General features: G+C 35.2%; 1 protein-coding gene across 1 annotated transcript in view; it reads right to left on the bottom strand.

Moving 5' to 3' along the window:
* Positions 1 to 25270, bottom strand: part of LOC142354106 (uncharacterized) — a 33384-nt gene extending 8114 nt beyond the window's left edge. The window contains exons 1-2 of the mRNA XM_075406377.1: positions 25102 to 25270; positions 1719 to 1820 (exon numbers count right to left, since the gene is read on the bottom strand). Of these exons, the coding sequence (XP_075262492.1) occupies positions 1719 to 1820; positions 25102 to 25270 (271 nt within the window). The remainder of the gene's footprint in view (positions 1 to 1718; positions 1821 to 25101) is intronic.
* Positions 25271 to 25608: the final 338 nt, after the last annotated feature.

Below are 25608 nucleotides of genomic sequence, written 5' to 3'. Positions count from 1 at the left end.
ATTGAATACACGATGCTCTTCATTAATGAGACTTCGCGGTTCTTTTGATAGCCATTTTTTGTGCTCTTTTTTTGTTTCCACTTCTATATTCTTCAAAGGTGCGTGACTATTTAATACATTTTGGAAAGTTTCAATAAATTTATGAACAAATTCATTTGCTCCAATGATTTTGTACATTAGTGACCAGTCTTGCAAAGCAATATCACGGTTAAACTTATTTCTTGTCTATCTCTTTTTATCTCGCATTAAATATTCAGTCTTTTGCTGCTTCCATTCTAATTTCAATGATGATTGATATACAATAGTGAAATGATCATTTTCAAGTATTGACTCTATTATATCCGTTTCGAAAATTTGATTTTTAGAAATAAAGCAGTGGTCGATTAAAGAAAATTGTTCTCCATTTGTCCATGTTGCTTTTTTTGTGTTTACATACTGAAGCACGTTATCTGCATTGAAATTGTTTAGTAATTGTTTCCCGATTTCTTTAAGTATATTTATGTTGTAATCTCCAAACAGGATTAGATTGTCAGTGCTAGTGAAAACAGTTGACATTTCTGACATTACTAATGTCATTTCATCAAGGAAGAATTTTGAAAGGTTTACGTTCGAACAATACGCCACATTTATGTGCAATTTTTCTTTCAGAGGCTCAGTTACTTCCATCCATAGTGATTCAAAAAACTCCGGTTGATGGTGTTCAAGTCATTTCTTATTTTGATTGAAAACTTCTAGGGTATCCATATGCCTACACCTCCCCCTCTTTCCAGTTCAGTCGATGATGATCTCGGCTGGTGAATAAATTGATGACTACTGCTCAAAAAAAAATCTGGAAGAGTATTGTTCTCTTTAATCCATGTTTCGGTTACAGCTAGGAAAGACAACTGGTCGAGAGTTGTCAAACAATTTGATAACTTTTCATATTTATTATACAATTCATGTACCAGAACTTGAGATTATGGTCTGTTCTGTTCTGTTCTTTGTAGTACTGGTCTATTGTTTTCAATTTTTCTATTTAAGCTGGGCCAGGGTTTGTTTCAATATCGCCACTTTTTTGCAGAATAATTGATATGCCGGATAATAAATACGTAATATTGATGAAACCGAACCCTAGTGAAAACAAGTTATTAAATTAAATCTGACAAAAATTAAATTTTGGTTTTTTAGTATGATTTGAGTGACTTTTGAAAAAAGCTACTTCCCCCCTTTACAAACAAAGCCTATTGTTAAAATTACAAACAAAACTGATGTTTTCTTCAAAAGAGACATACAACGTTTGTATTAAAGAACTAAGAATTAAGTCACCCAAATGTATCAGAACTCATTCGGACTATTGAAGTTATTCCATCCCCTTTTGAATGCCAAAAAATTCCATTTTGCTTTTAGGACGCATTTGTCTCAATGATATATTGTTTGATGAACAGTTGTATCCAATGTTTTTTGTGTGTCTCCGCCGCAAAGTTGTAACTATTTTTTGAATTCCATATATGTTTGGGTGCACACCATCTTGTCTGATATCGTTTGCCCCAAGAACATAATTGAGGACGTATACATTTGACCACTGGAATTCGCCTCTAATTTGGTCAGCAATGCTGTTGATTTCGTGGTTATAATCATCAGTTTCTTTTTGTTCGAGTCCCGTCCGTATAGTCCAATTTTAACTTGTTGACTTTGGCATATAGCAACCTTATGGTGCTTGAATTTAGTTAACCACTTACTGACTAAGTCACCCATTTGCTCAGCTGCCCTTTTTCCATCAGTACCTTGGTCAATTGCATTGTGTCCCAAATGAAAAACAAGGCTTTCATGTCTTGTTCCAGCTGAAAAAGACTCCATATTGTTATTAACATCACTTATGGTTGTCGAAGGGTATGAGTGTATTGTAGTTTCATTACCTATTTCACCTTGTGTTATCAAATTTATACGTGCTGTCTGATATGACAAGATGTTTAGTAAATCATGGTACAAACTTCGGAAAAAATTGTCTGCTGTTGGCATAAACTTGTTTAGTTTCTTTGTCTTTGTTGCCATCAATAATTTTTGTCAACATTTTCTCAATTTGTCCCCTTGAAAAAAAACAATTTCAAACATTGCTTGGTCATATAGGGATTTGCTGTTGTCTAGAGCTGTTTGGAGTTCTCTATTTGCTTGCTTGTTTTTTTCTAAGTCTTTTTTTAGTCCTGTCATTTCAACCTTTTGCAAGTTACTAGTATCTAGTGATGATCTTTTGTTCTCTCTTTGTTTTAGAATTTGTTGAATGAGTTTATCTTTGTTCCATTTTGCTAGAACAGCCGCTTCCATTTTGTCGCTGGATACACTGGGCTTGGTTATAATACACCAGTGACTCATTCCGAAAAAAACGGTGAGAAGAAAAAAAACAACTCAAAATTTTGACCTAAAAAAGACCTGAAAGTGAAACAATTGTTAATTTGAAAAATATTGGATTGGTCTCACCAGATGAAGAATACTAAAAGAAGTCCCAGATAAGAGTGCCGAATAGTCGATTCCAATTAAGATAATGAATGCCTTCTGATTAGTGCAAAAAAACTAATAAGTTGTCTTCAGGAAGCAAAAATTCAAAGGTGTATGTATTTGTGAAATTTCTATGCAGCTGACTTACAGCTGACTTTCAGCAACTTTCTAAGCTGCTGACTTTCTATGCAGCTGACTTTCAGCAACCCCATTCTATATCTAAGAAAAAAAAACACATTTTTTTCTAAAGGCTACTAAAGGCGTGTGCTATGAAAACTTGATTTATCCTGACTTGCCAATATGAAGGCTTGAATTTATAGACAAAAGATATAGGAGAACATGTTCTAAGAAAAGAAAAATTATCTGAATTTCGTTTTAAATAGATGGTGATTATTTTGAAACAATTACATTTTAGGTCTGCCAAGCTAGAGAAATTTCTGCAATTCACGAGAAAGAATGACAAAAAAATGTTTTGAAAAATTACTGGAAAAATGAGAATATAAGCCTGTCAGCATGAGCTTCAAGATTGGCATTTTTAGCCGCTTATCATGTGAAAAGGAGTCCTGTTGTTTCTCCATTTGGGAACCAAGTTCTAGCAAACTCAACTTTTGAGCGATCCGGAGAGAAAAAGTTAGGAGGGTGTCAGAACCGTTAGTTTGGTTCTTATCCACTATTCTACGACTTAGATTTTGGTACGATAACAAATTTAAAAAATTAACGTCCTGGCCATTTAGATCTCTGCTCAAATTTCTTTTGCAGCCCTCACAAATGATAGGATAACTAAAACAAAAGAAGTGAAATTTAACAAGATTTCTGGCAATAATTTGCTTTTCAGTTTGAAGTTAACCTTATCTATTCAAGTCAAAACAAACTTAATTTTTAGGGATAATAAAAAAAGGTTTGTCATTTGAATGGTTCTAATGTTTGCAGAACACTTTTCAATAACAGCGTATCGTATTACTCGTGCGCAACTACTGCTCAGAAAAATTCCATTTGAATTGATCAAGTGGTTGTTATAACAACCAAAAAAAACCACTTGTAAGAAATTTGTCGTTGAAAATAAGAATAATCTAGATAAAGCAGCCAATCTCAATCTTGGCTAAACTGATGCTTTATATTTCTTTTTAAGATAATTCTAGCAAAATTTGCTTCAGGGTTTTTAACTAAAAGAACTCGAAAAGTCGAAAAGTTTTTATTAACAGAATGACAAAAAGTTTACACTTGAATTGCACCGGCCATTCAATAATGAATCCGAATAGATCTTTCCTCAATTTTTGAGGTTATTGACGTAAAACAAAGTTTGTTATCATAATTGGCACCATCAGTTTATACCTATAAAACTAATTACTACAATACTGCAAAAAGTGATAGTTTCAAATGGTTATTGATGAGAATCCTGAATTATTGCAATTTGCTGCTCATTTTGCTTTTAAGCCAATCCTTGTCTCTTCCCTCTTCCTCTTTATAACTCGAAGTGAATCCAGTTTTGGCAAGCACTTGGTAATATTTTCCACAACTGCTAAGTAATTCCCGGGTTGCTAATTCTCAGTAATCAGACAAAGAACATAATAGATGCCATACAAGTCATATTTGATGCCAAAAATTTTACGATTTATTATGATTAGCGGGGCAATGTATATGATCTTTGTACGATTATCAGGACACCATAAATGGAGAATGCAATTATGAGACAACTATGAATGGCAAGAAACCATTTATGAACGATGTAAAGTTACAGGGAGATCATATGTAATAAATGGATGATGACCAGGAAATCATATATGGTATTTGAATGATTACCGAGAAACCATAGAACATCAGGAACGTTTTCGAATATGAGTAAACTGATTAAAAAGGCGGCTTCAGAGAATTTTCTCAAGTCATATTGAAAATTCAACTTTTGAGATTTTTCAAGTAGGTTGTGGGCGCGTTTCTTTCCTTTCTCATGCGAGCTGCAGTTACAAACAAACAACTATAGAAGATTTGAGTCTCCACAAACCGTAAAAAAACAGGCCCTAAAATTCTCCCCAATTAGAACAGAGCAAAACAACACAAATGATAATATAATGTAGCTAAACTACGGTTGGAAAATTATCGCAACTTGATTAAGAAAAGAAACTTGTGAGATTTTCCTGTGTTTCCTGGTAGTTTTTCCATCCTTCATTCTGGGGACCGGCTACGGCGGAGTTATAAATGAGCATCTATAGCAATTTATTACAATGTTTACATATATATATATATATATATATATATATATATATATAAATATATACATATATATATATAATAAAAAATAATAATAATAATAATAATAATAATACTAATAATAATAATAATAATAATAATAATAATAATAATAATAATAATAATAATAATAATAAAAAATAATAATAATAATAATAATACTAATAATAATAATAATAATAATAATAATAATAATAATAATAATAATAATAATAATAATAATAATAATAATAATAATAATAATAATAATAATAATAATAATAATAATAATAATAATAATAATAATAATAATAATAATAATAATAATAATAATAATAATAATAATAATAATAGTAATAATAATAATAAAAATAATAATAATAATAATAATAATAATAATAATAATAATAATAATAATAATAATAATAATAATAATAATAATAATAATAATAATAATAATAATAATAATAATAATAATAATAATAATAATAATAATAATAATAATAATAATAATAATAATAATAATAATAATAATAATAATAATAATAATAATAATAATAATAGTAATAATAATAATAATAGTAATAATAATAATAATAATAATAATATAATAATAATAATAATAATAATAATAATAATAATGAATTCCACTAAACTTGGTTTTACCGAGCTTAGTAAGTCCCTAACGGGGCTTGAATTTGATTTCCCTCAAACACTGTCCATCCATATGGGTATGATTTGAATTAAACTTCTTCTTAGCTAAATCAAATAGATATTCTTTGACTTCTCTTTTGAATTTGGGAGGACTTGAATATGGGTTATAGTTGGGAAAATCACGCGCCAGTGACATCGAATTGTTGAAGTTTGTAACTCGGTAGAAAAAATTAGATCGGCAACGCTGGCGATTACATTCGTTTGAATATATATATATATATATATATATATATATATATATATATATATATATATATATATACTATAACAAATTTTGATGCTTTGACCGAATTTACACATCTGGTTGACAACAAGGCAGCAATTCGTTACGTTTGTATTCTTTTGAACATCTTTCAAAAACTAGTATGATTACCGGAGGTCATATATGATCTTGTTCGATTATTGTGAATTTTGTGTGACCGGTAACACGGGTGGCATTTGCTTCTTAACTGGAGGGGAGGGGGGGGGGTGTGGGAGGCAGCACAAATCGAAAAGATCAAAAGACAGCAGCAGTCACATTACAGAGTTGACTGCAAACATCAATAACTGACCTAAACATTGTCCCCTTCTGCGCAAAAATTACTCATTAAGTACCGAAAAAAGAAACTATAGCTACCAATGCTTGTACAATCATGCACAAAGCAAACATGACTGGAAAATATTTCAATTAGTCATCTTACGTCAGTTCCTATAACCTAAGTCCCTCTTTAGGACCATTGATGGTTTGCATTGATGGTGAAAATATGTCAGAAATTGATCAACATAATGTTAAATAATCATGTATGATAAGAATTCCTCTCAAGGCAATACACCTGCAGTAACAACATCACTCATTACCCCAATCCAGGCTGAGATGTCAGAACGAAGACAGAAAATGCTTTATTTCGGACTTTTACACGCCTTATAAACGCCTTACACGTTCTTTTTCCAGACCGTGTGTTTCTGATTCCACGATGCCTCTCGGATCGTCCTGCCTCTCTCTGAGATCCTTTTTGGTAGGAAAAAAATCGGCTTATCTCCTGGACCTTGGCATCGTCCATCCTCGCAACCAGTCCTCAACCCCCCCCCCCCCCCCCCAACTCCAATCCACATACACCTTCTGTGGTACCGTTGCCATTTTAGTCTACCTACATGCCGTGTGTATGTTATTGGCGTGGTGTGTTTTCTGAAAGTGACAGTTGTTCTAACAGAAGCCTGGCCAATTATCGCTCCGTCCGCCTCACCATGACATCTCGTTGAGTCATCGAATAATTGAAATTGGAGGCTCTTTGTGCTAATATGTCTGCTTGTGTCTTTTTCTTTTTCTCTCTCAAATGACTCTTCGGTTCTATCATCCGTACTGCTAGTCGGGCCGGGAGGTCAATTAATTCATGGGCTATTAGCTCAATAACACGCAGCTTCATTAATTCAATCGTCACTCGTAACCGCCGCCTGCCGCTCAGTTAGCCGAATACCTTTAAAAATTGTCTCGCTTAACCGAAAATCTTTCCTGTTAAAGTCCGTTTGAGGTGATGAATGCGGATACTATTTTTGATTTTGCTTGTCACCATGAAAATTACAAAAAATAAATTCTAGAAAAAAGGAGCATAAAATTTAAAATTTAGTGAAGCGTTGACTTATTTTCTGCTTTTTAAACTCTGCTAACTTGTTGGAAAACGAAAAATATTAAAATCTGCGGAAAAGCAATTTGTACGTTTAGTTGTAAGTGCGTTTGGTGTCGCTTTTCGCCGTTGTTTTTGTTCTGTTTTCCTCCAATTTTCTGCTAAGGCGCGATTCGGTCTTGTATCATACTTTTTGTCATTTTTTGGCTGATGTGATTGTGGTGGTCAGAGTTTGAAGTGAAGAGGGGGGCAATCTAAATGACAATGTCTGTAAATCTCTCAACAATCTCTCCCCCAAGTAGTTTCACGCTTTTCTCTTAGCATTTAATTTGGCCAAATTAGATAATTCAGCCCCGGCACAATGCAAAGACACCTGTCTGTTACAAACTCAATTAATTCAACTCAGCTTAAACAAAAGAAAAGATTAGCCACCAACAAAAGAAAAATCAGAACAACTCAAATAACTAGTCAGCCATGAATAAAGCTAACTTGCTTTCACTCCATCGCGTATTTGAAAAATTTTCAGTCGCAAATCGTATGAATTTGGTAACTTGAGTTTATGCATGCTTCAGAATCGAAATCAGTTTTCCATCAATCGAAAATGGAAAAAAAATTAATCTGTTCGAGGTTGCAAAATCATTCAGATTAAAACACAGCTTTGTTTAGGCTGGGAAAAAGCAACCAAAATTTAGTTTCCTATAAAAGTAATTTGATCTTTTGATAAGTTATACAACGATGCATAAAGCAGGGAAGTTTAGCTTTGTCACTAAATGTTCGAATCATAAGTATTGGAATGCCTGTTCAAGTTTAACGCTAAACATGGTCAACGCTAAATTCATCCCAAGTTATGTAAGATCTACGGTTAGAAACGCAAAACTTTGTTAGATCAACGCTAAAGTCAACGAAAAATTATGTCAGATCAACACTAAATTCAACGCAAATTATGTAAAATATTTGCCCAGGCCAACTAAGAAGCCACTTTCTGATGGTAGAAGTAGATTAACAATGTAGTAATATGGCCTTGTCAACGTTGTAGCCACAAAAAGAACGCCGAACTAATTTGATTGGGGTTTCGGAGGAGGCTCCAGGAATTTTGCAACCAGAGGTAGAAAAGTAGCACCAATTTTTTTTTCCGATAGTTAACGGAAGATTGTGTTTCCAGGATGCTAACGAACGCCAGGAAAGATAACACGCAACCTGTTTATACGGATCTTTTATAAGTTTTAATCATGATCACTTTTGCCGTAAAAAATTGGGCAGGTAAAATTTCAGATTCAAAGTAATTTTTCTTTCAATCTAAAGTGAAAAAAAAGCATTCTGTTTGAGCTTGCAATATTACTCAGAATAAAACGGACCCAGTTTTAAGTTGCGAAGAAGTATCTGAGATTTAGTTTCCTTTAAACAGAGATTTGATCCTTTCATGAGCTACACAACAAGGTATAAAGCAGTGGAATTTAGCTTGTTCCACTAAATTTCTTTGAAATAATAAGAACAACTTTTATTAATTGTTAACATATAAACCCTATTCTTCCTTCATTCAGGTGCTCAGTTTTTACCATTTTATCAGACCATCTTGAAACACATTCATTCACATGGATTGAGTGTCCACTACTCTCCATAATAACATTCTCACAAACTGTTCGCTGATGTTACAAACGGCGAACGCAAAGGAAGCCGAAGTAAAGATAAGCGGACAGAAAAGCAAGCCGAAAGTTATGTAATAGTTATGTAATTTATCAGAAATAATATATTGTTAGCCGTTACAATCAATACTGCGCGTAGTATTATAGTGCATAATGTATTCCAACGCACCAAAGAAACTAAAATACGTCAATATTTAGACATCTAGTGGGTACGGGCCTCAGCGGACCGCTGTCGATGGCCATGCCTCTCATCCGCTGTGGGATGTAATCCGGAAACCCCGGGCCGTTTATCGCGGCGAAGCGCGCCCATCGGCCTTCCCTGTGGCAACTTAAAATAGGGGTATCCCAAAATTTTTCGGCTTACGTGACCTCATTTTCAAAATCCGGCTTGCTTGCCTATCGGCTTGCTTGACCACAACCATTTAATACATAGAAATGTTTCAAAAGAATTTTTTTTGTACAAAGCTTATTTCGATCAAAAATTTCCAATGATCCCAGAATTTTGTAACCTGTTTATAACTTCCACAAAGTGCGTCTAGGCCAACTAAAAAATTAGTTTGCCGATGGTATGAAAGGAACAAAACAGAAATAATTGAGACCTGTCAATGTTTTAGTTGCACAAAAAAGCAGAATTGTCTTGAACTGAGTTTCAAAGGACGTAGGGTCCAGTATTTTTTCTGCAGAAGAAAAAATTGCACTTTACGTTCACAGACGTGAAACCTCCAAAACTGACCCCATATTCAACTCTCGATAGTTTTATCTTCTAATAAATTATATATCTTGATAACCGGTTAATAACAGTTGTATAATCATTGAACCAAATTTTCAAAATTTTGAGCTGTTTGTTAACGTTTCATCGATAATGATGAAAAGTTGATTGTTTAGTACACTTAAAAGATGGGAAAAATCGATGCTTGATCATTGCTAACAGTTTCTTAAATACATAGCCAAAACAGTTGTTTTTGTGTATGGCTTTGGAATCTATTTCAAGGCAGATCTAAAAATCTGAGAGGCAATTTGATCACTGGTTTCAGCTCTCAAACGTCATGGAGTGAGCTAAATTTGATCAATCGTTTTTATTAAGTTTAGAAGCCCATTTGACGTAATCCTTGATTAATGGGATTTTCATTAATATTGCATAAAAAAGTATGGCCGAATTTTTGCGTTCACATCTATTCCCAGATTGAATGTCGAGTTTTACTCACTACTGAGATAATGAAAAAGCAAGTCTTGGATCAGTACCGTATCAGAGCTCTGATAATGTTGTTTTTAGACTTGGCACGTTTTAAATTAATTGTTGAGTCTTAGCAAGTCATGAGTCAAGTCTTGAGAGGCTTGACTCAAGACTTGCCAAGTCTTGATCAAGACTTGACTCATGACCTGCCCACTGTTGGCCAAGAATTGAGTTAGACTTGACAAGTTTTGAGGAAATCTTGACATGGCTTCAAAAGTCTTAAGACTTGAGATGAGACGTGATCAGTAGTGATATGTCTCATCAAGACGTGTGTTTCGTTGCAGAAGTACTGAGTTGTTCTGAGTTTCGATTGCAGACTGGTTTCTATAGTAACAGATGGGTCAAAGCTGCTTGGATATAGTCAAGGCAACTACCTGTACCAGTGAGGAAGCACTTATAGGTTTGCTTGAAACTGTTTTTGAACTGGGGCTGAGTGTTTTTGTTGTGTGACTTGCACATTAGAAAAACAGATGCAAACATCACTCAAAAGTTTTTATATTGTTGTTTTCTGGAAAAAAGGTCTTGAATTGTGGTCTTGAACACTTGAGCACAAATGCCACGGCCGAATGTCTTTGTGATTACTGCGAGGTTCAATGATATCTGTGAATTTCCATAAAGGTTTGTAGACTCCGAATCATTCAGAAAATTGGGTATAGCTTTATTGAGAAAAAAGATGTCTTTCTCTTTGGTTTGTTACGAAGTAAGTGGAATAACTACTAAAATTAGTTGTTTTCAAGCTAGTTAGGTAGTTGACCAAATGCAACCAAATGTGTGGGGAAGCTATCCAGTGTACATATAGTCTGTTTCAATAAAAATTTTTAGTTTAGTTAATATATAAAAAAACTTGGATTTCATCGTTTCATACAAACTAAACGAAATAATTTTATAAAACAGCTTATTGTTAAACGTCTCAAGAGGTTCTCCAAATAAACCAAATTGGTAAATTGGCAGAACTATTTATCAAACTATTCTAATGAATAGTACAGTAGTCGATAAAATGCAATCAAAATTATTGGGTAAGCATTCAACTGTTTCAAGAATCTTTATGATCAAATCTTTGTTTTTTAATGTTTAAAAAAGTTGGATGTCACTTTCGTTTTGTACGAAATAAGCAAATGAAATTTTGAAGCTATAAATTTGCTCCAGACACGCCAAGAAATTACTTAATTGAAAGCATTAGTGAGAACCAAACTCCTGACTGTATGTGAGTATAAATCATCAAGAGTTTCTTGTTTTGCTCGTCTAATTTTTTTTGTAGGAGTTAAATAAACCAACAAAACGAATTTTGTTCCTAAAAATATTTTTTTTAGGCCAGTCAAATTTTTTTTTAGAAAACCAACACTGTTTTAAAGCAGATGTACAATTTAAGCAAGCCAACTTTTTGAATAAAAGTGTTCTTTTTCAGGATCGTTTAAATTAGCTATTTTTATTTAACTAGGAGTAGTTTTTAGTTAACTATTACTAAGGCTATTTTTAGTTAACTGAGATCACATTTTGAACCAATATTTCATCAGATGAGAGATGTTACTTTGTTGATCCGTAGTAGTTGCGGTACACACAGCCCGGGTTGAAGTGGTTGGAAAATGATTCGACACATATTTTCACGGAAAAGTACCCTCCTCGACGTAAATTACACGGCCTGGATCCCACTTTTTTCGCACTATTTCTAGTCATAAAATCGCTACGTCAAACCGAATGATTCGGTTATGATTCGGTTATGATTCGGTTATGATTCGGTTAATCGTTTCGCTACGAAATGATTCGGTTATACGTCAAATCGAATCCGTATAAACGAATCATATTCCTAATACGTCTGAATATATAGCGCAAATTCGAAAAACAAGCCCGTAAATTCGTGTCATAGGGCGTTATGTCAAGTCATGAGTCAATAAACATTATTTTGTATATTTTTTCTTATTTTTTCCTGTGAACTAAATGAGACAATAACTCAGGTAATTTATCAGCATGGGCTGCAAGTTAGCACCAGCAACACTAAAAAAGGTAAACAATGCGACAAAAAACGTGATTCTGTCGGGCGACAAAACTGGTCTAAAGTTTTTGTAACTTTGGATTCAGTCTAATTATCTTTTTAGAGTTTCGAATATTTGTACAAAACTACAACAGAATAAGAAACTGTTTCACTTCTTTCTTTGATCTTTCATCAGTTATAAAGGTATTGTAAATAGAAATTTTCTCGGTTGATTTTTCCAGCAGCTCGTTTAGAAAAAGCGACAAGAAAAGAATAAAAAATAATAGTACAAATATGTTTCACCATGTTTTAAACTTTTGCACTAAATAGCGAACTAAACCCATGGTTTTCAGATCCCCATGCATTGTATGAGTCACTTAGGTCAACAACTAATGCTCTAAAAATTTTACTTGCTGGTTTGTTGCGGCTGCTCATAAAACTCAGCGGAACCGATATCTCACAGCCTGGTTCTCCAGCTTTACGCCGGACTGGTTCTCCACTGGGTTCGATTGACTCAGAATCTCGTCGAAATAATTAGTCGCTCGGACGTAAGGGACCACAATTTTAATTTTGTTGATTGAAGTTAAGAAAACCCCTAGTGAGAATCTATGTTCAATCTCGTGCTGAAGTTTGTAAGGCTTCAACCAGTAGCTATTATTGTTGCTAACTTCTCGTCAGGTAATCTCAACTAACTTAAAACTCGCAAGATCTCAAAATCTAGGAAAACTTAAAAAAAGACCAAAGTTGATAAAGAATCAATTTTTAGTCTAATCTGAGAGCCAACTGCTCTTGGCAAAAGCTTCTAATGGTTCTGAATACAATATAGTTTTAATATTCACACATTTGGGTTATTTGTCATTGTTTACATATTAAATGTCAAATTACTGCAATATTTATTTTTATTGACATAAGCACGGATGTTTTTTGAGTGGCTCTAAACGCCTCGAATGTACGTTATTTGGCCTATAATGAACACCTAAAGTATCATAAAATAAACAACTGAGGAAACTTAACGATAAATGACAAAATATTGGAAAATCTTTATTTTGCACCATAAAAGGGCTAATAGCAACACTTGTGTGTCTGATGCAATAGCCTTCGTTGGGTTCATGAGTAGCTCAGAGGTTAAACTTGTGCCATATTCTCGGGTTGCTCAGGTTTTCCCTTCAAAAATTCGGGTGGTGTACCAAATTTCGATCCCAAATTGTAAAACATTTCAGTTTTGACCATTTTGAGATTTGACAAATTCTAAGTCTCGTCATTATCAGAGGCTATTTCTTGCTGTCTGATGGCTTTTGTTGCTGATTTGAAGTACCGCCAACATCGCCGTCCGTATTTTTGATCTTGGGAAAACCACCGTAGAATAATGGCGCTAACTTCACTACTGGCCGGTTCAGTTCTTCATGTGCCATTTTGACTCTCGCTGATCGAACAACGCCGTTGTTACCAGAGTAGATCTCAATGATTTGTCCCAAGTTGTACTCACAGCGTTTCACAGAGTCATCTACTAGCCATAAGGGTACTCGCCTTCTATCAGGTTTCTCACATGTTCTTTTGTTCACTTCAATCTCTGGTTCCATTGTGGAAGGTATTCGCCAGTCCATCTTTTCCAGATCATGTCAGCATATGCTTGAGCCATTTTGAATGACTTTCGCAAGTCATGGTATCGTTCACTGAATGCATGAATGGTGCACTCGCGTTTTCTCGTCCTAGCAATAAATGATTTGGTGTGAGTGCCGTCAAGTCTTCAGGGCCGTCACTTATTGCTGTCAGGGGTCTTGCGCTGAGAGTTTGCTATACAAGACGCATTGTTGTGCTGAGTACCTCGTTGGTAAAGCTTCGATTGTCCAAGATTGCAATAATAGTCTTCTCGCAATTTTGAACCAGTCTTTACAAGATTCCACCAAACTGTGGACCTCCAGGTGGATTGAATTTACAAACAATCTTTTTCTGAGCTAAGTCACTCTCAATATTAGCTTTATCCCACTCGTTCATGATTGCTTTTTAGCTCGTTGGCTGCTCCAACGACAATTTTTCTGTTGTCGCTGATGATGGTACTTGGGTAGCAACGTCTTGCAATGAATCTTGTCACTGCAGCTAGACACGACTCGGTGTCCAATGACGGTACGACTCCGATGTGCACTGCTCTGGTTGTTAGATAAATGAAGAGGAAGCACCATCTTTTCAAATTTTGTCGCATTAATTTAATTTCAAAGGGTCCGAAGTAATCTAATCCGGTATGGGTGAATAGAAACTCATATTCATCAAGTCGTTCCCGTGGTAGGTCTGCCGTCGGTGGGTGGATTGAGTTGGCCTTCCTGTTTCTGCATTTGATGCATCTGCACTTTTCGATAACGCATTTCTTAATCCTATGATCCAGTACTGTTCTTGGAGCATGTTTCTCACGCACTCTGCGGCCTCGGGTAGGTTGTCTCTATGTGCTTGCTCCAAAGGAAGTTGTACAACTGGATGTTTCGCTGTTAATTGGGTGTTTCGAATTGAAATCAAGGTTTGAATGCTTCAGTCGAACTTTCACTCCATTTTCTTCTATGTTCCGTTTTCACTTGTTCCGTTTTCTTCCATGAAAGGTGAAACTTTATCATTATTTATTGTTTTTGAGATTTCTTTACAGTTTGCTATCGACTTTGAAACATTCGGGAAGCTTTTGTTTTAAACAAATTGAAACAGTATTTGCTAACCTTTAAAAGGCCTCTTCTGCTTCGTCTTGAACTTCATGCAGTAGGCAATGAAGTTTTTAATTCGGTTGAAGGTACTGTATAGTCTCCTGTCAAAAAATTGGTCTAGTTTAGTTTCTGTGGCTACAGTACTGATAACCTGCTCGGGTTCGGGTTCGTTCTCTTGGCTCCATGGCTTTGGCCAGTTAACTTCGCTTCGTTGTAGCCATGCCGGCCCGTTTAGCCGCACGGACTCCTTTAGGCCTTCGATTGAAATTCCTTGGTTTCCGGTGTCGGCAGGTTTTCGACACCTTTGACCTGTCTCCATTGATCCATCGATAAGTTCTCTAGTATTTCTGCTGCTCTGTTCGCAACAAACATTTGTGGTCTCTTGAGTAATAACTCGACTGGCCCAATTTTTGCCAGCTTCTTCATGAATTATCATATGGCAACCACCAGCAAATGACAAGGTGCCATCCGCATTGCAATTTGCTGGGATAAGTTTTTTGTTGCGAAGAATCAGTGTTTCCACTGAGTGCAAGATTTTATTTCGATTGAAGGCATGTCTTTCGAAGATGTCTTCCTCAGCACCCTCATCAAGTTGAGTCTTTGCTGTGTCTCTGAAACCCCCTTCTGCTACTATTGAGCAATTTCCTCCGCATATTTGGTGAGATTTTTTTTGTTGCCTTGACATTCTCATCTATCTTAATGCGAGGTTTGCTTGAACCATATGTTTTAGTTTCCTCCACAATATTCTTAACTGTTCTGTTTGGCACAATCGTACTTCATACCGGTTACACTCTGAGAGTCTCTTCTGTTGATGATCATAGTGAAGTTGACGTGGTTTGTCAACCCAATGGGTCTCATGCACCAGATCCGTTTTTTCGGCAATTTTGGAGATGAGTAAAAAGTACATCTGCTCTTCGGTTATCTCACTTGTGTTCTCTGATGGGTGAGCCTTGTTTTGTGTAGTTTTCTTTAATGCACTTCATTTGCCCGTTGAGTTCCTCGATTGCTTCATTAAGAGAATCTAGAAGCCTCTGTTTCCTTTTTAACAGCTTTCTGTTCCAGTTGGTAACAATGGTTTGTACCAGCTGAGTCTCATACTCATGTCTTTCTTTGACAAAAAAGTGATTGCTGCTGTAGCTTCTGCAGCTCTTCTGTTAAGCACACAGTTTCCAAATCTCTTGATTTTTCTGTTTGTGGAACTGAAATTTCCTCTGATTGTGATCTTTGCAAGTTGAAATTTGCTCAGCTACCGATAGCTCTTTACTTCTCTCAGGATTTCTCCTCAACCGGTAGCAAGTATCTGTAAGTCTTGCCTGGAAACAAATAATTTGAAAACGCTGCTCTTCTACTACTTTATGACTGACAATTGGTGTTACTAGAATTAGAGAGTTCTCCCTCTTCATTAATCTGCACTGGTAAGTTGCTGCATCCTTTGACAATACAAGGGTTCCTTGGGTTTGTAGCCTACTGAACCACTCGGAACACAGTTTAGTCTACTTGTTTGCGGCTGTACTGAAATTGACAATGGAGAGTTCAATAACTCGTACTCCTTCACATTCTTATCAATGATTTTCTGTAGCTCTGCAATTGATTTCTCTTATTTTTTAAATGTTTCATTCTTTCTTCTCAGTTTTCGACAATATTCGCTGTTTGGCTTAGAACGTTTGAAAGCTTTTATGTGCTTTACTGCATAATTGATACATGCTTGTCTTTTTTCAATTACACAACAGAGTTCAATTTGAAGAGTCGATGTCTCTTCCTCTAATTGAGCGGACAACTGCCATATTTGCCAGTTTGTCACATCTAATGTCGTTCTCACTAATTTGCTTTCTTCATTGTTTCTCAGGATGTTTTCGCCGATTTATTTTTAGATCCTGTAATACCGGTAGATGCCATCGTAAGCGTTTTTGCCAAAATGTTTTCTTTTGTCCCAATGTTTTGGTTGACGTTCGCGTAACACATCGTGTTTCTGACTGACTGTTGCCAGTGCTATTTCCAGACGAATTTGTGCAGTTACTAGGTCCAAAATCTGACTGTTAACAGCCATTATTTCTGTTGCGTTGATATCACCCATGTGTGACAAGGAAGGTGCTTGAATGCAAGTCTTATCCGCACTAAGTTAATTCACTGCTTGTCAAGGTTACCCAAAATAATAGCTGTTTTGTTATCGTTCGACTCCTGTTGTTTGGGTTGGTCCACAACTTTGATCTGAACTTTCTTTGCTGTCGTATTTTTGTTGTCCTCTGTATCTTGTTGCTCTTGTCCAGGTAATGTTGCTGAGCAGATGTTGGCGTTGCTTCAAATCAGCAAAAAGAGCCATCAGACACATGACAATACCGAAGTTAGAATCCCAGGCCGCAGTTTACGGAGTTCTTCTCAGAAAAAAAAATACTCATCGAACATGATGTCAAAAGATTGAACCTACTCAAACCTAATTTGGTTGAAACTACTGTATCGTCTCCAGTCCAATGGTTGGTCTAGTTTAGTTTCTGTGGCTACAGTCCTGGTAATTTCTTCGGGTTCGAGTTCTTTCTCTTGGCACCATTGTTTTGTCCAGTTAACCATTGTAGCCATGCTGGCCCGTTTAGCAACACAGATTTCCTTAGGCCTCCGATGGACATTCCTTGGGTCCCAATGTTGGCAGGGTTTTCGACACCTTTGACGTGTCTCCGTTGATCCATCGATGAGTTTTCCAGTTTTTCTGCTGCTCTGTTGGCAACTAACATCTGTTTTTTCTTGTGCTCTGCTTGTAGCCACTGTAGTACCGATGAAGAGTTGGTCCAATGATAGATTTTGTCAATTTTGTCATCATGTTCGCTGAGTATCTGCTTTCTGAGACGAACTCCGTAAATTGCGGCCTGGAGTTCTAAATTTGGTATTGTCATGTGTCCGATGGGTGCCACATGACATTTCCCTATTACATAGTTCACTCTTAACGTCGATTCATCTTGCAGTTATGCCGCGATGCACTTTACTCTTCTGATGCATCTGTGGAAATGTGAAGTCTCAGCTTTGAACATCCATCTTCCAAAAAATAGTCGATTTGTTGACTTCGTCCTTATTTCTCTCAAATCAGAGCCCCAATCATTTAACAGTTCTGAATGATCTGCTGACAGTTCGTTGTCCCGTGTTTGCCCCATTGCTGCCAAAAATTTTTTGAGAAGATACCGCATTTGTATGGTGAAAGGTGAACATATCCCAAGCGATTAGAACACAGCTGAGACAAACGATAGGACAAATCTCTGAGTTTTTTTGCTGGAACTTCTTGCTCAGTTCCACGGCAGACAGTGAGACTGTCTCTGTCGACATTCCAGTTAAGTCTAAAAATTGAAGATGATTTTGGTTCTGCTTCGAAGTTTTTCACAACTTTCGTTCCTAAAAACGTGTCGTGTGTACTCGTAAACTTCCATTGTTTGTTCTAGGTTTTTTTCGCCAGAAAAATTGAAGACATCGGTTGTCGTCGCTTGAGACCGCGATTTGAAGAAACATCGCTTCTATCTTGCCTGATGAAGCTATTTGGTGTTCTCGGAAGCAAAAAATGATTCCGATCAGACTTTGCACCAAGTCTGGTAAGAGGTATTCGTTAAAGGCTACGTCTTGATACTTTGCAACTGCGTTGCATATTTTTCTGACTTTTTCAGGTTTTGCAGAGTAGATGTTGTTTGGCAACTTCACTTCGTCCTATCGCCGCAGAAGTCCAACTTCGTGTCATTCACCGTTGAATTGCGTTGTTTGCTCTAACGTCTTGATCGCTCGTTGTTCTTCTTTCTATTATCCAGTGACATCACAGTTTGAGGAGTAGGACTCTATATTCCTCCAATTATTTAACTGGTTTGCTAATTTATCATCTGTAATTGATGTTGTTGTTATGGCAAGGGTTGCTGCCTGCTTCGCTGGTAGCGGACCACTTAAGCCCCAGCCAATCTTTAATTTAACTGCCCATGGTGCAGCTTTGTCCTCTGATTTCTTGATTTCGAAAGGGTGATGAATGTCGTAATAGTTTTGTCCAAAAATTTCTTAGACTTCGTTTAGATTATAGCTGTGATTTGGCAAATTCTTCAGATGGGGGTAACGTTCTCTCATATCTTACAGCTCCCAAAACTGTTCACCAGACTGAATTTTACATGAACATAAAATTGCACTGTTGTCAATGGTCGAGACTTCTCATGGGCAGAAACAGCTGTCGTCACTATTTCAGTTTTGACATCTTGTGAGCCATGGGTCCCTGCTACAGATAAGAACGCTTTTCGGCCTTGCAGTTGAAGTTTAGCCACCACCGACTTGTCCACAAATGAAATTGAGGATCCTGATTCACATTTTGCTAGTACATTTAGGCTTCAGTCTCTGTTTGTCAGCTTGATTCGCACCAATGGGAGACCTCCTTGAATGATGTTGGTTGCTACTGCCGTTGTAGTATCTGAGACATCATCTGCAGTATCCTTCTTCGGTAAGCCGCCGTGAAAAATTGCGTTGTGTCGCCTTTCACAGCTTGGTGCACTACATGTCCTGCTTTTGCAGTCTTTCGACATGTGACCTGGCCTCAAACATTTGAAACAAGGTCTGTTATAATCTGTTTTCCATCACGATAACTTATAAAAGAGTTGAGAGACATAGAAATCCAACTGCCAAGTCATTTTTTTGCATTAAGGCGGGTTCGTTCAGGGAGTACTTGAATATTCTTTTTTTTGAAGATGCGAGGGTAAGAGCAAGAAATTTGCTATTTTTTGGTCTATATAATTTTTTAGAGGTTTGCATACTAGTTTTCTATATGTCAACGCATCGGGAAATAACATGTTAAAACTAGTTAAAATTGAGAAAAATTTTAGAGACGTTTAAAGTTTTAGTTCTAAGTTTTTCCGAAGAATATAAGCAACAACTGTGAAGGGATTTCTGAATCACTTTGAATCAGAGCAGAGTTCAGAAAAAGAATTCAGCATTCTTCTGAATCAAAATTTATTCAAAATTTTTCATCTGAATTAGTCTAATTCAGTACAAAACGTAACCTGAATCAGACTCTGACTGAGAACTGAATTTGCCTCAGAGTTAGGTACGCGGGCGATTTGAACCCGTGTGTGATGAGAGGGAGGATGATGTTGGTAGCCAAAAAGTCTTTAAATGCTCGAGCAAAATATGGGCGGGTAATTAGAATGGTAAAAATTTCGTTGGTTCCTTTTACAGATTCCTTTTTTTGGACGAATATGTGCTTTTGTTAGATTTTAAAATCGTATGTCTTGATTAATCTGACGCGCTTTTATATGTAGGTTGCAATGTATCAGAAGTAGAATTAATGAGGTAGCAAAGATAAAACGACAGCTAAGTACAGATAGGTATCTTAATTTTGTTGAATGTCTAAGATCAGAGTTTAGTAACTGTTTCATTATGATGATCTGGACCAGTAGTGATAAATAAAACAGCGTTTGCGAAATCAGCTGTTTGAATTTATGCGTGCACCGAAAAGACCAGGGAACTCGTTAGAAGAAGTTATGTAGTGATTAGATTTTTTCACTGTGGACAGGTGATCCATGTCCTGTCCTCTCTTGTGTTGGCAGCATTGAACAGTTTAAAGGCATTTGTGGAGTTGGTATGATGCTTAATCAAATGCTATCCATTTTTAGATTGCTTAAAGAAGAAAAATGTTGGCGCGTGTTTTTTCTATGAAAAAAACTCGTGATGAACTTCACAAGAAAGAGCACTGTGAAAAATATATTTGAAAATTATGACAGCGTTTTCTATGAAATCAGTGTATTAAAAAATATATCGTAAAATCTAGAGTTTTGGTTGTACTGCATTGGAAATGGCGGAAAAAAGGTTGAAATTGTGAGCTAGTGCTTTCTTATTGTTGAATTGACTGAGATGGGTTACCTGTAATTTCATTGCCAATTAATAATTAGTCATATTCATGAGGTACCCAGGGTATTAGTGAAAAAATTGCTTAAATTTTGTTTTTAGTATGAATAACTTTTCTATCTAATATTTGTAAAAAATTGTTTCTAATATTGGAATAAACTTTTACGAGAAAATTACTCCATCTGACGGATTTTGAAACTTTTATGAGTGTAACTCTTTTGCATCATTGTTTGCTTCTGTCTATGATTTTTGGTAATTAATCTTAGAGAAACTTTGTTTAAAAAATTCTGTCTGGTTCATATGTGTCCCAATATTTCTTTGCAATTGAGGTTTCTGTGACTGTGACATTTCCTTCCAAAAATTTTTTCACAGCTTTTTTGTTCTGCTCTCTCTCTCTCTCTCTCTCTCTCTATATATATATATATATATATATATATATATATATATAATTCATATACATATATATATATATATATATATATATATATATATATATATATATGTATATGTATATATATATATGTATATATATATATATATATATATATATATATATATATTTATAAACATATTTATATCAACATTATATATATATATATATATATATATATATATATATATATATATATATGCATATATATTATATTTTTTTTGATCGTGGCTTGAATATATATATATATATATATATATATATATATAAATAAGTGTATATATATATATATAATTATTATTGGTTTTTAAATTTTGATTTCGTTTTTTATAGAATAGTGTGATTTCCTTTTTTGTTTTTTGTTGTTTCTTATTGCGCTGCTATTTAGTCTCAACGGTAACAGATTTCCTAATGAGATAGAGTGGAATCTATTTATCCTTTTGTTTCCGTGCTAGAAATTGTAATAGTCTTAATAACACTTGACACAATTTACTTTCAGACCTTTTTAGTCTGTGTCTCATATCTTTTGTATTTTTGTGTTTTGGTTGTAGTTTTGTTTAGTATCATTAATGATTAATGAAAAATCTCATTAGTTTTTAATATAGCAAAACAAATGTACTTAACTGTTTCCAATTGCACGTAACAATTTGTCTGATGTTCAAAGCATTTCTTTGCAAGAAACTTCCTGAATGCATTGAATGAAGTCAGCTCTTTATGACCATTTTCTTAAGTTATTTTCTTAAAAAATGCTGGAGGAAAAACTCGGAGAGTTTGATAGTTTCATGTTTTAATTCGGCGTTTATATATTTAGTTCTTTTATCATTTGAATGGTTTTTGGTTATGGATCTAATAGAAAAATGGACAAAACTACTAAATGGTCATAAATATATTGTCATGGTTTTATTGCAACTATTGTCTAAAGTCGTCGACTGTAAAAATGCTTGTCTGATTTCCCTGCGATATTGATGAAATAGAGTCCTTTGTGTCAATGATTTGTCTGCGCGGACGAAGTATCTTGACATTGGGGATAGCTGACTTTTGTGCTGTTTGCGTGCATGTGTTTAAAAAGGTACTGTTTTCATAATTCATAATTTGATAAACAATAACTTATGACAGCAAACACCCACCGTTAGATGTTTAAGAAATGCCAGAGTGACTACCTAAACAGTTTCGATCAAAACCTGAGATTTCATTCAAAAAGAGTTCGGGTTTTATTAGAAAAATGAGAAAAGATGGAAACGTAAATAGAAGGAGCTTTGTGTTTTACTTCAAATTTTTGATACTGTTCAGTGAATACTGCTCGTATCATTTATTAACATTAGGCTTGTATATTAGCTTGAATGAAGTGCTTAGTTTGACGCCGCTGTGATCTGATTTTTTTTTCAGGTTTGTTTTCTATGTCAATCTAAGATTGTCCGTTTAAAAGAATTGCTTGCATATGGCTTAATAAATCTTGGTTTGAAGATATATCAAAAATGACCTTTTTGATTATTAGCTATTATTTTTAAAAGTCTTTAATATATGGCTCAAGAATGTCTATCCTTAGATGCATCGCACAATTTTCAATAAAAGGATATCTTGATAAATGTTGTAGATATATCAGATAAAAGCACTATTTCCTTTTTTGTCTATATGAGAAAAATGCCACAATTGTGCCTAATTTGCGTGTTTATAAAAAAATGCAGTAGTTGTTTTTTTCAAGGAGAAAGGCGTTTTCATTGATAAAAATTGAAAAGTAGGAGGTAATGTGAAAGTATATAGCTTGTTTCAGTTCTGTCAGTATTTTAGGTTTCTGCGACTTGCAATTTTTTCTCTAAAAAATAAAACAAACTGTCTTATGGTGTGTAATTAGTACCATTGGATGAGGTAAAGGTAAGAAAAAGAACTCATTATCTTATAAGAGTTGGCATTGTAAGCTCTTCGTTTGTAAATAACAGTAAATCATTGTATTAAACAGATTTTCCCTTCAGTCTTAAATCGTTGGAGTAAACCTTGCTCCGATTCCGAAATCTCAGCGGTGGCATAGAACAAATTATTGCGATGTTGTATCAAGTATATTTTAAAATAACTTTAGAGTCATTTCGGTGTTCCCGTACTTAACGCCAAGTCAATATCAGTACTGGGCAAGTCTAATTTCAAGTCTAGATATCAGTTCTGATTCAGAGCTACGGTCATAACACATTTAAGACTTGTCAGACTTGGCAAGTCTAAATACAAGTGCGAAAATAAAGTTCCGTATGGGGATCGATCACACGCTCTCCATCTCCTTAGGTCTTTGTCCTTCTTACTTCATCAACGTGACTGTTGAAAGAAAGTCTTTTGCGCTGTTCTAATACGCTTGAAAGAAGCAAAGTTCAAGCGAAGAAAGCGATCAAATTATATTACATGGGAGAATTGCATTTACAATCGCCCAGTACTGATTAACACTTGGAGTTCGCTACGGGTTAATCTGATCAACACGCTCCAAAATTCATTCAAATGCCTCAATTTTTGTCAACTTTTGAGCATAAAGAATTAACTGGAATGCTTCTACTGTACCTGGAGCCTCAAATTGTATATTTCTCCTTAATTTATTATTGGACACAAAATATGTCGTCTGTGACTGGTCAATGATTTAATAGAATAATTTTTTCTGAAAGGCAGCGGGTGAAAGGTTCTTCGCACAATGAGTTCAATGGTATGTATATGTGTCGTACCTATTAACTGAAGTTGACCAGGTGCTGCTTTGTTCTCTTCCCTTGTTGAAGACAACGACGAAAAAACGACAATCGTATTGTAAGAAACAGTCCTTTTCGTCCTTTTTGTCGTTTTGTCGTCGTTTTCTTCGTTTTCATTAGTTTCAGTCGTTTAAGTCGTTTTTTTTGCTTGTAAGAAAAGATCGTTTCTTCGTCGTTTTTTTGTCGTTTCTTACGTCATTTTTTTTAACTGCAATATGACAAAACGCCGATCTGCATCTAAGAAACGACGAAAAAAGGCAATCATTTCTTACAAAAAAATAGCGATGAAAAAACGATCATTTCTTACATAAAAATACCGACGAAAAACGATCATTTCTTGCATAAAAATAACGATGAAAAACGATCATTTCCTACATAAAAATAACGACGAAATAACGAACAAAGCGACGATTACCACGTAAGGGCTTTGATCGTTTTTGTCTAAAGAAAACGATCAAAAAACGACGATTTCTTACAAGTGAAAAACAAATTCCTAAACACGGGTTCCCATTACTACATCCCCCTTAATAAGGGACACATATTAAGCCCAAAACTAATTGAAAGTAATGGCCTTTTACACCTGAGTTGGAATTCTCTTATCTCTGATTGCAAAGACTTTACATGTATATATTTTAATATTATTTATGCTGATAACGTAGACAGCAAGTCAGCGCCCCGTGGCATTACAAAAAAAACAAAACAATATCCAGACAGCGTTTTTTTTGCATTTTTATATTGTTTCTGGTTAATGATTCAAAACTTCCCAAAGGTTTTTGGCAGTTTTACATTTACGTGATTCTTGAATTTCTCTGGTTCAAACCTGTTTAGTCTGGCAACGCTGTAAAGGTGAGTGTAAAAGGAACAAAATAAAAAACAGAAATGCAGAACAAGACTTTCGGAAAAAAAATTGCTCAACTCATGAAAAGACAATTCTGTACGGATAACTGTTCCTAAACTGGTCTATTGATATGCCATTTTTCGGCCGATGAAAAGACAAAGCTGCACACTTGTGATGACTTCCTCGACTTCAAGTAGAAACCTCTACTGTGAAATTTTTGTCCATAAAAGCCGCCCCGCCAAAATGTTTTTGCTCTTTTCTTTTTCTGTAGTCGGGCTTTAAACATGGGATATATAACTATATTACTTAAGAGAATGTCATAAATCAAGCCGCCAACTGCGAATGTTTTTTCAAACGGGTAGAATTATGTTTGAAGTAAAGATACATTTCGTTTATTTGACTATGTTCACATAGTACTGAAAGAACAGTATCTGTTAAGTGTTGACTTTTCACATAATTGAAGCTGGCGTGAATGGATATGGAGGGCGGTATTTGTAACTTGAAAAAGTTGTTGTTTTGTGCCAGGCAAGGAACCTATGAAAACATCTTCGTATTTAAAGTGGCAATGTGTTGATTTTTTGTTTTGCGGTGATGAAGTGCCCGTGCAGTGATAGGGACATTTTTCAGCGATATACGAGGACACATCCCTTGAGACAAAATAAAAGTTTCCACAGCAATAAAACGGATAGAATTGATCAGCGTAAACGCTCTCGTCAACACCCCACTTACCGTGACGAGGTACTGCGTATCGTCCACAGCGGGTAGCAGAGTATAGTCCCAATTGCGGCTCGTTATAATTCTGGCTAGCTGCAAGTCTTCTAACATTGTCATGAAATTCCAGAATGTTTACAAAATTGTCTTCATTCGACTTAATGAAATATTGTGCACGCCTGCACATACATGAGAGATACTGGAAAGCTACGAGTACTTTTAACGTCAATGCATTGTACGTTTCATTAATAGTTGTCACCAAAATGTCACCAAAAATTTTGTGTTCCCTCTCCAAGGAAAATTTTTCAACAATATCATCCATTTGTCCAATAACAAAAATAAGAGAAAAGAACTCTTGGTCCACTGATCTCTCTTGAACTTGTTGGTTTAATTTTGTGTATGTAGAACGTATTTTTTGTCTGATAGCAGAGTTTTTGGTGTGCTCAGTACGAAGATAACACTTGCTTGTTTTCGGTAAATCATACACTCCTGTAGAACACTTGGATGTAGCAGAACTGAAAAGCA

This window comes from Convolutriloba macropyga, chromosome 15, assembly GCF_964194025.1.
Source record: "Convolutriloba macropyga chromosome 15, txConMacr16.3, whole genome shotgun sequence".
Taxonomy (NCBI): Eukaryota; Metazoa; Xenacoelomorpha; order Acoela; family Convolutidae; genus Convolutriloba; species Convolutriloba macropyga.
This window is presented reverse-complemented; position numbering and strand designations above follow the sequence as displayed.